The sequence below is a fragment of the Camelus dromedarius genome, chromosome 7, assembly GCF_036321535.1.
Source record: "Camelus dromedarius isolate mCamDro1 chromosome 7, mCamDro1.pat, whole genome shotgun sequence".
NCBI lineage: Eukaryota > Metazoa > Chordata > Mammalia > Artiodactyla > Camelidae > Camelus > Camelus dromedarius.
The window spans coordinates 66,146,126-66,158,421 of NC_087442.1; the positions used below are offsets into that span (position 1 = coordinate 66,146,126).

The window sequence follows — 12,296 nt, forward strand, 5'->3', positions numbered from 1 at the left end:
GGGACAGTATTTGATCACTTAATTTGATAACTATTAGAATGAAACCAAATAAATTACATTTTTAAAAATAAGGTAAAATTTGTTCTGATTTTGTTTCTATTCTCTTTTCAGGCCTAATTCCTCGTTTAATTAAAATTGCTCCTGCTTGTGCTATTATGATCAGTACATATGAATTTGGAAAGGCTTTTTTCCAGAAACAAAATGCTCGGAGACAGCAATACTAGTGATGTTGTTTCAACCTGAAGTAAAACTATGACCAAATTATAAGATGGAGACTCTTAGGCAAGAGCTTTTTCACCATTATCTTACAGTGATTTTATATCTTTATCTGTAATTTAAATGAATAGTAAATTTCTACTTTGACTTTAAATCATAATCCTAATTTTAAAATAAATTTTGTTATCCTAATTTCTGAGCTATTGAAAAAGATATTCCAGAATCACAACCATTGAGCATTCTTGTAAAAAGAAAAGTTATTCCTTAGCACTGAAGCAGTTATCTCTAAGAATTTGATATAGATTCTAGTGTAACTTAATCCTATTGGGAGTGTGTCAGATACATGAGAACATTTTGAATTATGTGCTGAATGACGTAGTCTAGAAGAAAAATTCCCAAGTCTTTTATACAATTTAAATCACAGACATAGATATTTAAGTGTTTCAGCAAAGTAGATAATGGAAGGCTGTCTGTTAATAACATTATTCACATTTACCAGATATTACCATTTTATTTAATTCAAATGCATTTGGGTTTTTGGTCTTTTTTAAAAACCCTGTTGCTGCTTTAAGGCCTCATGTGCATTAGGATTTCTCCGATTAAAGGTACAGCTATTTTATCTTCATGAACCAAAATATAATTTGCATAATATCAGTGCTGCTATTTTTGGTGACTAAAGACTCTGAATTATCTACTGTTCCTGTGTGAGAGAGGGAGGCTTTACTGATTGTAGTAAATGTTCATTTCACTCAAACTTGGGTGTGCAGTGGAAAACCACACTGTATTTACACTAGTAAAAATGATGTTTCAGCACAGGAAAGGCCTCTGGCTTCACCATCTTGTAATTCAAGTATCACTGTTCGCAGAGTTCTCTAGGCGACTTTATTGGCTTGTTCTAACAAAATTGAAATTATTAATACAGTATCAAACACAAAATATTTCCAAAATGTCCCCTGATTTTACACATCTCACATTAGTATGCTGGACCAAGAAATAAACAGGCAGCAGTTTCCTTGAAGAAAGAGTTTTCAGTCACTGGAGGCTCATGCCTAAGTGATTTAGTTTATGAATGTAGAAATGAAATGACAAGGATATGATGGCAAGACAAGAAACAATATCCTTTTTTAATATTTTTTTTGATCTTCTCAGGATCTGTATCCTATCAGAAGAAGCACTTTATTGCAGTCTGGTGTATTTTATGAAATGTGAAGCATTTCTCCCTAAAATAGAGTATTATGTTTAAGTGACAAATCTTTAGTGTTGATAGAGGAATTAATATATTTTCTATTGTAGTAGAAAACTGTTTATATGTTTCACCACAGATAAACTATTTAGGGTTTGTATTTAACCTTCTGTGTTCATTTTATCCTGTGTTAATTTACCTCAACTAAATAATTTAACTTAAATAATTTGCAACATATATATTCATAAAATGTAAATATTTATAACTTTGCCATATTTTCATTAAAATATTTCATGCTTTCTTAAAATCATCACTGTGCTACTAGTTAAATATTTTCATATAAAATTAGTGTTAATGCTATATTATACACACATATATACATATTACACATGCACAAAAGTTTACCTTGAACACTGCTGTTTAACAATATTAAGTTTAAATTTACCTTGGTTCTCCTATGCTTCTTTTTGATAACTGGTAGAAAAAGGCAGAAAAATTCAGATTTTGAATACTGCTCTCAAAAAACAGTCACATATTTCAACTTAAATGTCACTTATACATACCAGATGGGGAATTTTCATCTTTCCCCCACCCCAATACTGACTGCAGTTGTCGAAAATTCTTCCTGTATGACTGGAATAACTTAAATCAAATTCCCTACATTTTTTCTAACATGCATCACACACAGTGTAATCTGGATGAAAAGAAGGCTGAACTGAAGCTTCATCTATACTTAAGTGATAAAGAAGCATTAATAGTGGCAACTGAAAAAGCCTTGCCTACAAATTGTGTTCTTGGTAATACTTCTGAAAGCGAAAAGTTTCATTCTGTTAATGTTAAATTTTCTAACATACACATTTAATTTCTTATGTGTAAGTTTTTTAAGAAGAAATGTCTTATTCAAGTATTACATATTTGCTACTTTTCATATAATACCCATTTGACTTTTTTAAAAAGTAATACAGAATTTAATTTTTTCTTCTATTTCTAGGAAAATTATTCATTATGTTTACTTAACCACATTTGACTCTAAATTCTTCCCTCTTTTTTGCTGGGGCACAAATTCCAGGGATGTGGGAAAGTATAGTGTATCACTTGTGAATTTTTTTCCAAAATGAACTTTTAAAATAAATTACTACTCTTATGTTTTAATCTATCACTCAGCACTTACTGAGACCTTTTATGTGGTAGGCCTTATAAAAAACACTGGAGATAAGACATTTCAGATACTGGCACTGGCCTCGAGGATTCAGCTGTGATTGTTTAGAAGTATGCAAAAGGAGTAATGGAAAAGCTGAAGAGTTCTCCCCTCAGCCTGGGGGTAGCGATGGATTGGTCAGGAAATACTTCTAAGATTAAGACATACCTGAATTATGATCCAATTAAACATACCTGAAGGTTGAGCGTCTCGATCAGTCCCAGTGGCCTGAACAAAGAGTTTGAGTATGAGGTCAGAGAGCAGACTGGAAATGGTCCAAGAGGCCTTGTGTGCCAAAGGGGGAACAAGAAGGCAAGAGAAAACCAAGGAAGTATTTTGGCACAGCTGTAAACGTTAAAGAGTTGTGTTGTGGTGTTTGTTTCTTCCCCCAAGATCAGTTATTTTGGTGGTGGTTTTGTGTTTTGTGTGTGTGTGTGTTTTTCACTGAAAGAAAATATGATAGCATAGTTTAGCACAGCATAGAAAAGAAAACATCAGAATGTGTTACGTATTAAGGCCAAGTGTTGTGTAGTGAAACTGCTTTTAGCTGTGTTTCAGAGTTGGGTTTTAGAAAAAATAACTGCCAGTATGGAAAATGGGACTTACAATAAGAAGTGACCTATTTGAAAACAATGAAAAGTTTTGGTTTGGACTGAAATATATTTTTAAAAGGTACCACAGTGACAGTTATATAATTTTATCTTCCCCTTCCAGTCAGTGAAAAAGAACAAATGCTAAAGCTAAATATAAGTAGCTGCTTTGCTTACAGAAGAGCGAAGTGGACTAATTAAAAAAAATTAGAACTCTGATGTTCAAAGCAGTCATGTGACATTTCAGAGGCAATCCAATGTATTAGTTTATCAAAACTGGAAATTTTAACCCCTGATAGGAAATTTAACAAAGAATTTCCATAAGTGGTGAATCTGAGACACATTTTTTAATCACTTCATAACTTGTATATAAATCTAATAAAGATGAGTTAAATAAAAACAAGCTTAGTGTACTTGCGTTTTTTAAGGTTTCTGTCCATCTTAATTAGCAGTAGCTTGCATTTGGTATTTACTGCTTAAGAATTTATACATATAATTTCATTTAATGCTGACGTCATCCTGATGCCATCACATAGGTGCTGAGAAGATGGTCATGCTTCCATTTCACCAGTGAGAAACCAAACATGGTTGTTATGTAAGTAAATCAGAATACTGCCAAAACCACTACTGTACCACTTCCACAGATGATGCTGATCCTAAAGCATATCATGTCATTAAAAAAAAAAGTATTTAATTTGATATGAGTTGAAATGAGGATCTCTAAAACCATATTCATATGAATAGTTTAGGTGTTAAGTAATACACATTTACAACATTTCCTGAAACAAAAGTTCAGTATACAACTTGAATCAAGTTAACTTTTTGTCAAGGGAAAAATAAGACTACTACTGCATGGTACAAAATGTTTAATACACATGCAACAAGTATAGTACATCAAGGCAACAAAATACACATGGAAATATTAGCAGATAATTCAGCATTCTACTTAGGGGAGGATATGTGAACAGTGAACACTAACTACCACCTAAAATTAAAGATTGAGACATACCTCATGCAACATTAACAAACTGCTTCTATAACTAGTGTGAAATGAGCTGTGTAGAAACCTAAATTCACATTAGCATATGAATTTTATACCAAGAGCTCCAAGAAAGGAGGAAGAGTCATTATCCTCAGATGTCATGTTTAAATCTGCATCTAGCAGCATGGTTAAGATGCACAAGTTACTGTGTACAATAGACAAATCTGAAAATTTTTATCAGTTACGGAATCTTGTATTTACTTTCTATATTATAAAAATGTATGGAAAAAATTTAACAATGATTTCATTTAATTACTGAAGGATTATAAATGTCATCTGAGAGTGGACCATGAATGAAAGCATTTAAACATTCTAAGAGTTAGGAAAGCAGCGATAGTGATTAAGGCCAGCCTAAAATTTTTGAAGTTCCCTTCCTTAGCCATTTTTCATTCCCTTGTCCGAAGGTTTCCATTGTCCTCATTTAAACTTTCCTTCCATTCCCCATGCTGATTAAAGATTGCTTTAGATACCTCACTCACAATAAGATACACAGAATTAGCATAAAGGTACCATTTCTCAAGAACATTGCATTACTACAGGTACTAAAGCCTTAAGCTAAAGGAATAAAGCTGGATATGTTCTGGTACAACTAAGATGATTTAAGGGCTTCCAGGCCTCCTTTGTCCCTGAAATGACATTGTTACTATTTATTACCTTAAATTCCAACTCATAAGAGTAAAGATCTAAATATTACAGAGAACCACCACACTCCCACATTTCTAGTACAAAGAATGATTGTGATAAGTTAAGTGCTTCTTGTCGCCTCTCAATAAAATATTTTAGGAGGAATGTTATTCCTATATGTCAAAGTTACTAAGTTTGAATGTAATGTTTTATTAACAAATAAAAATAGCATATGAAGTCCCCAATAAGTATTGTAGTAGCCTCTTCATGTAAACAATGTATAAAACGTCTTTGGCACAACTGATCATGTTTTCCCTATATTACTTACTGTAGAAAATATACTTCATACATTTTCTCTTTCAATATGGTGGAATTTTTAGGGACAAAATGTATAGTTGTTCCAAAATTTGCAAAAATTTAAAAGACAGCTCATAGTTTTTTTTAAAAAAAGAAAATGATCTTTTTTACCAGTAGAAGTGCAATAATTTTTAACATTAACATCAACCTTAAAGTGAGATTATGGCCTGATTAATGAGAGAAGCTGTAAAGCATCTATGACACAATTCACTGTTGCACCCATGGGAGAACAAACAGCTCTGGATGTCAGACAGATTGTTAAGTACAGTGATTAGCCTACTGATCCTTATTTAAAAGCTTCTCAAATCCTTAAATGAACTTCAAGTCTTTCCAGATAAAATATTTTTCAACATCTGTTACACATTTTTAAATGATTCCAACTTATTAAGCATAAATGTGATCTATTTTTAATTGATAACCTTTTAAGAAAATCTGAGAAAACAAAGACAAGAAACATTCATTTTACCTAAACGGCCTAAAACACTGTAAAATACGTTCCATGTGACCCTAACAAATTTAGTAACTGTCTACAGGCACATCCTACAAAATTTATAAAATGTTAAGTAGAATGTTAAGTTAATGCCAAATGATAACTGTTAAAGAAAAACTAAATAAACCACCATGAAGCTGCAGCTGAGACCCTTTCTCCTCACATTAGAGTCAAGGCTTTTTATAAACATCAGAACCTAGGAAGAAATTCATGAAAAGTGAAATAAGTCATTTTTAGAAAATTTAATCATTGAATAAAAGAGCAAAGGAAATACTTAGCTCCAGAGTCTCTAGAATATAACCTTGAACTCAAGTCTCTGGCAATTAGGATACATTTAAACATGAAAATCAGCTGAATAATAAATATGTACAATTTGCAATGAATTGTCAGAGAATGTCTGAAAGCTTTTTAAAAGCCTATTCATTTTTAAACTTCCTCAGTGACAAATATAAGAATTTTAAAATGAAAAATGGCAGGATCATTTTTTTTTTCACTCAAGTTCACATGGAGTTGACTGAATTATCTAATATAAGCAGTAGAATTCTAGACATGTGCCAGAACAATATAAAATCCCAAAGATTTTCCCAGCAGTCAAACTTATGTAAATAGAACATTTGCAACATAAAAACTCTTGGCTTTTACATAAAACTTTTCAGGATGGAGTTAGGCCTGGACTTGTCACCTCTGTTGTAGGACTTGCAAGGTAGTCATTAGATTTTAGGCTTGTTAGAGATTTGTAACTTGCCACTGATGTTAGAGACCCACAAAGACCAAGCAATGAGGGAGTATCTTCTTTACCTGAAAATTAGGATAAAAATAACAAATATTTAATTGCCCTTGAAGCATGATACCAGTAAGATCCTAAAATCATTAAAAACATACTTTGCGAAATACTGCAAACAAATCTAACTATAAAAATCAAAGTCGTATGTCAGCATGTTTGATCTTTCAGAGTTTCAATGTCACCCTTAAAAAAATATTACAGAGGATTATTTGTGTTTCTCATAAAAGTTCTAGATATGGAAGTTTGAAATATATTTTGGAGCAAAAATTAAAATTTACTTTTTTTGGAGAATATGTTCATATCCAACTAATAAGGATAATAAAAAATTAAAGTAACAGTACTAGTGCCCAGGCCACAGAACCAAGAAATCCATACATAGGAAAAGGAATGCAGCAGAAGCAGAGCTGCTTTAAGTCCATTGGAGGGTGTGATCTGGGGAGCCTTTATCCACTTATTGAATGACATTTATTCAGCATCTACTGTGCATCAGGAATATTGTTATGTGCCGGACTTGAGTAGGCCTGGGACAGAGGAATGGCAGATCTGTTTTCACAGCTGGGAAAAACAAGTTCTTTCCAGAGCTGAAAAAGTTGCAATACACAGTGTGCAGACTAAGTGGCTGATTGGAGGCTGTGAAAGGCTAATTAGGTCTCAGCAGTTTTCCAAAGATGGAAAGCTTAGGTTTTAGTCACGTGGTTATAGAAGTGTGAAGCTGAACCAGGTATCAGATGTTTCTGAATATTATATGTTATTTCAAACAGCCCCTCTGAAACGTTCTCACAGCCACTGTACTTTAACCCACCTTGTCATACTGTATCGTAATTGTGGGGCTCTCTCCTTTATTAAACTATACACTACTTGAGAAAGGGCATGGAATTCGTTGTGTTCTTTATTATATTCCCAGTGCTGGCACACAGTAGATGTTCATTAAATAATTATACAATTAATGAATGATGCTTCAGTAAGAACTGCACTGGGACACAAGAGAGCTCCTGTGTCCCTTACAGCTGTGTGCCCTGGGGAAAGGTATCTTCTCTGAGCCTATTCTTTACTTTGTAAAATGAGAACAGATACCAAAAGATGACTATGTTAACTTCATGGTTTTGCCTACTAATAAAATACACGAAAATATAATGATGTTAGGAAAAAATATGGAAGAGCAATTGTTACATTCAGATTCAAAATGTTTATCATGTTATGTCAGGATCAAAAGATACAGATGTTTCAAGAATCCATTTAATGTTTAAGCTTGGAGACCTATTTCAGGCCAAAATGAGGTCTAGAGTTCTTGCTAGATGCTCCAGGAACTCAACTGCTTTGGATAGTCTCTCCCAAATTTCTAATTCATCATTGACCTCTGATGTTTTAAAGAGATTTACTGCTAATTACATATACAAAAATATGTTTATAACCACTTTCTTTACTGTGGTAAATATGTATGTCATATACAATTTACCATTTTAACCATTCTAAGTGTACAAGTCAATAGCATTAATTACATTCACAGTATTGTGCAACCATCACCACTATTTCCAAAAATTTTCCTCATCCCAGTAAAAACTCTACCTATTTAAGCAGTAAGTCTCCATTCCCCTCTTCCCCCTAGTCTCTGGAAACCTCTAATTTACTTTCTGATTTCATCCTAGATTCATTCTTACAAGTGGAATCATACAATATCTGCCCTTTTGTGTCTGGCTTATTTTACTTAGCATGATGTCTTTTAAGGTTCATCCATGTTGTAGTGTGTGTCAGAATTTCACTGCTTTTCTATGGCTGAGTAATATTCCATTGTAACTACATTTTGTTTCTCCATTCATCTGTATGGACATTTGGGTTGTTTTCACCTTTTGGCTATTGGAAGTAATGCTGCTGTGAGCACTGGCATAACAAGTATCTGTCTGAGTCCTATTTTCAATTCTCTGGGGAATGTATACTTAGATTACCCATATTTTTAAAATATAAACATTATCACATAGTAATTGCAAAAGACTAAACAACCTAAATGTCTAACATAGTTACACAATAGAGCACTATGCAGCTGTAAAAGAGAATGAGAAAGATCTCTCTGTATTGCTGTGTAGTGATTTCCAAGATATGCTAAAAGTAGAAAAAGCAAATTGCAAAACTGGGTATACAGTATGTTACTTTTTATCTAAAAAAAGGAGAACAGGAAATTATCTGAATTTGCATATGTTTTAAAGATCAATAGAAAAGATAATGCAAAAACTAATAAAAAATGGTTACTTACGAAAGTATACATGAACAGAGTTGAGATGAGCTTTAAGCATAGTAATAATATACTGTTAGTTTGAAATTAATGTAGAAGTAGACATGAGCAGAGTTGAGATGAGCTTTAAGCACAGTAATAATATAGATACTGTTAGTCTGAAATTAATATATATAGTAGGAAAAAGCAAATAAGTAATTATGTTCCTATAAATTAGGAACCAATATTTTCATCATAAGATATAAAAATACAAAATCAAGTACAAGGAAACCTTGAATCTTGTGTTTGAATTATAAATTAAAATAAATTTAAGATATATTTTTGTTTAAAAATATCCCTAACTGTCCACTGAGGAGGGCTAGAAACAATGACCAATCCAGTAGTAGTAGGTACCCCAAAGGCCTAGATTATGTTCTCTGACATTATTTTCTAGTATAAGGAAACAAGACTTCATGGAGAAATAGCTGATTCTGGGTGTGGGCATGAAATATACCAAAGTAACCCAGAATATCTAGTTTTACACAAAGCAAGGAAGCTGTGACAGACTACTGTAATGTCAAAAGGACATAGGAGCCATCTTTTTAAGAGTCTCTCAATGTCCAAAAAGGACAGTGACCTCCTGGGGAGATACACTGAAAGAGAGCCATTATTTATGTTGTATTCTTGCCAAATATGTTTAACCTGAGTATGACAATAATGAACAATCAGACAAGTCTAAATTTTTGGACATTTAACAAAACAGTTTGGGCAGTTAAAATATAGAAATGTCAAGTGAGAGAAAAAGAGAGGTCAGGGATGGCGGTGCTTTGCTAGATGGAAGGACACCAAAGATACTGAAAACTAAATGCATTGTGCAACCCTTGACTGGACCCTGGACCTAAAAAAAAAAAAAGCTTTTAAGGATATTACTGGACAGAGACATCAGAATATTCAATAATTATCAGGTAATACTGTACTAATGTTAAATAATCTGGTGGCTTTGTAAGAAAACATCCTCATCCCCAGGAAATACATGCTGATGTATTTAGGGATGAAGTGTACGATATCTGCAATGTACTTTCAAATGGCTGAGCAAAACAGAAGACATGGATATATGAGTAAACGGAGGAGCACATGCCCACAAGAGCAAGATAAGTTAAGTATGGTGAAACGGTAATGACTGGTGGGTGAATCTAGGTGTTCTAAGCATATACAGGTACTCATTCTCCTGTTCTTTCACTTTTTATAGGTCTGAAATTACCCACAACAAAAAGTTGGAGTGGGGGAAGAAGGCCAGGTACCTAAAGTCCTCAGCTGTGCCCTAAGGAAACAAACCATACAGTAGAGCCCAGCAGCACAGCCAGGAAAGCAGGGGTGATCTATAGATCCCAGCCTTCAAACACCTACATCTAGTCTCTGAAAATACTGATGATGTGGAACACCCAGGGCAGTGTGGCCCCCTCAAGGAAGCCAAAAGGGGCTTCATTCCAACACTTCATTTAAAAATAAAAAATTTTCCTAAAGGTGCACAAGGATCCAAAATGATTTTGTCCATTGTGACTGCAGCTATGCAACTATACATATAAAAGGAAATAAACAAAACTGTGTTAAGGTAGAGGATGGTAGGTGATTATTCCAAAATAGTCTTGAATGTTCATGCAGTGTCAACAGTAGCTAACCTTTACACATATGCATATACCTAAACACTTTAAATTATTACAATGGATTAAAAATAACTATGTTAAAATCTGAGCTAAAAATGATATTTTAAAAGCAATTTATTGATATGGGGGGAAAGAACTTAAGGTTAATGAAACTTTCTAGCCCAGATGACTGGGGGAGTGGTAGTTCCTACCAGAAACTAGTCAGTCATCAGGAGCAGAAAATGGATTTTTGTTTTATAGCAAGAAAAATCAGTTTTGTTTTCAATGTACTGATACAGAGTCTGGACTATACAAATCTTCAGATGGTACTGATCCAAACGTTATTAAGTCATTCATGCAGCAACATTTACTGTGTCAGGCATTGTGACAAAAACCACTTCTTGCCCATAGGGACTTAGTATATGGTGGAAAGAGACACAGAAAGAAAATTAAAATAAAATGTAGTAAGTGTAGTAGGAATAATAAGTAAAGGGTATTATGCAGACTCGAAGGACAAGTGTCCAATCAGAAGGTATGGGTTGGGGAACAATTAGAGAAGTTTCAGGGCAAAAGTGGCCATTGAACTGAACCCTAGTGGACATACATGCCCAAGGAGGCAGAAACCAGAAAAGGAAGGCTCTGAGACGGACAGCATGAACAAAGCACAGAGGGAGGAATGAGTACCCAAGGTACAGGGAACTACAAGCAAGAAATGAAACTAGAGGAATGGGCAGAGGTCACTGAAGACCTCAGGGTTCACATTAAGAAGCCTGGAAATTATCTTGAGTAATCATAATAACACATCTGTGTTAGGACTAAAATCAAGTCTTCTGAATTCAGAGACTATGTTCTTAATCATATTCTTACATAGCAATGAGCCACTGTAGGCTTTAACATAAGGGAATTACACATTTAGTTTGTATTTTAAACACTTGACGGCTCTGTGAAGAATGGTTTTGAGTGAAATAAAATGTTTATAGGGAAATCAGTAAGACAGCTATAGCAGCTGCTTGAAACAGGTTAGCAGTGGAAAAGACACAGCATGGAACACGTATAAAAATCTTTAGAAACTTAAAACTGGTAGGACTTGAAGGCAAAAATGTCAGGTGGGAGGAGCCATGACTGAATTGTTTTTGAGAACTGATAAGTGAATGGTGAGATCGTCAACACTGTAAGCAAGAGAAGTTGGAGTAGGGAGGAAGGAGTCAATGAGGAAACGGAGAGGAAGTAAATATGTATCCTAATTTTAAGGAATGCCTAAAGAGGTTCCTTAACCACAATCATACACCCATAAATATAGGGGAAATGTTACATTAAGCTGTTGTGTAAGGACCATGTTACCTCTATGTGATCAATGGTCAAGAAAATAAGTCGTCATCATTTTGTGCAATAAAATTTCAAACTATTGGAACCGACGTATGTTGTACTTGTAGCTGGCCAAGAGGGAGTTGTGACATAGTTGTTCTTCCATATACATACCTGAACTTGGTCACAGGCACTCACATTGATATCACTTTGAGTTACATGTGTTTATATGCTGCTTAAAACAACTTCAAAATCATTAACAGTGTAATTCGCCCTTAAAATTAAGAATGTGTTCATAGAAAAGCATGAAAACAGACAGTGGGATATAAATTTCATATTACTGAAACAAATACTCATTACTGGAATTGCTACAATTCATACTCTCTTGTAAAACAACACAAAAGTGCATGTGAAAAAAGAAACCTGTAATAAAGAGAAAAATCCTGCAAGTAGATGAATCTCAGTGACTTATGCAAAAAGGATTGCTTATCCCCAAGGCCAGGCATGTAGCTGAAAGCAGAAGAAACTCCTCAGAATAGATAAAGAAATTTTAAAGCACAGGCAACTGGTGTGACATTCATGCATCATGCAGGATTTCTGTTAAGATGTCAAACATCAATTTATCATGGAATTCCTGTGGCCTTTGAAGAGAAGCTGT

General features: G+C 33.9%; 2 protein-coding genes across 6 annotated transcripts in view; one reads left to right on the plus strand and one right to left on the minus strand.

The window, feature by feature from the left end:
* Positions 1-2,558, plus strand: part of SLC25A40 (solute carrier family 25 member 40) — a 33,776-nt gene extending 31,218 nt beyond the window's left edge. For both annotated transcript variants that reach the window (XM_031454847.2, XM_031454846.2), the window contains exon 12: positions 112-2,558. In XM_031454847.2, coding sequence (XP_031310707.1) covers positions 112-224 — 113 coding nt within the window. In that variant the 3' untranslated portion in view covers positions 225-2,558. The remainder of the gene's footprint in view (positions 1-111) is intronic.
* Positions 2,559-4,038: 1,480 nt separating this feature from the next.
* RUNDC3B (RUN domain containing 3B) overlaps positions 4,039-12,296 on the minus strand; it is a 121,534-nt gene continuing 113,276 nt past the window's right edge. For all 4 annotated transcript variants that reach the window (XM_031454844.2, XM_031454840.2, XM_031454845.2 and 1 more), the window contains one exon: positions 4,039-6,498. In XM_031454844.2, coding sequence (XP_031310704.1) covers positions 6,353-6,498 — 146 coding nt within the window. In that variant the 3' untranslated portion in view covers positions 4,039-6,352. The remainder of the gene's footprint in view (positions 6,499-12,296) is intronic.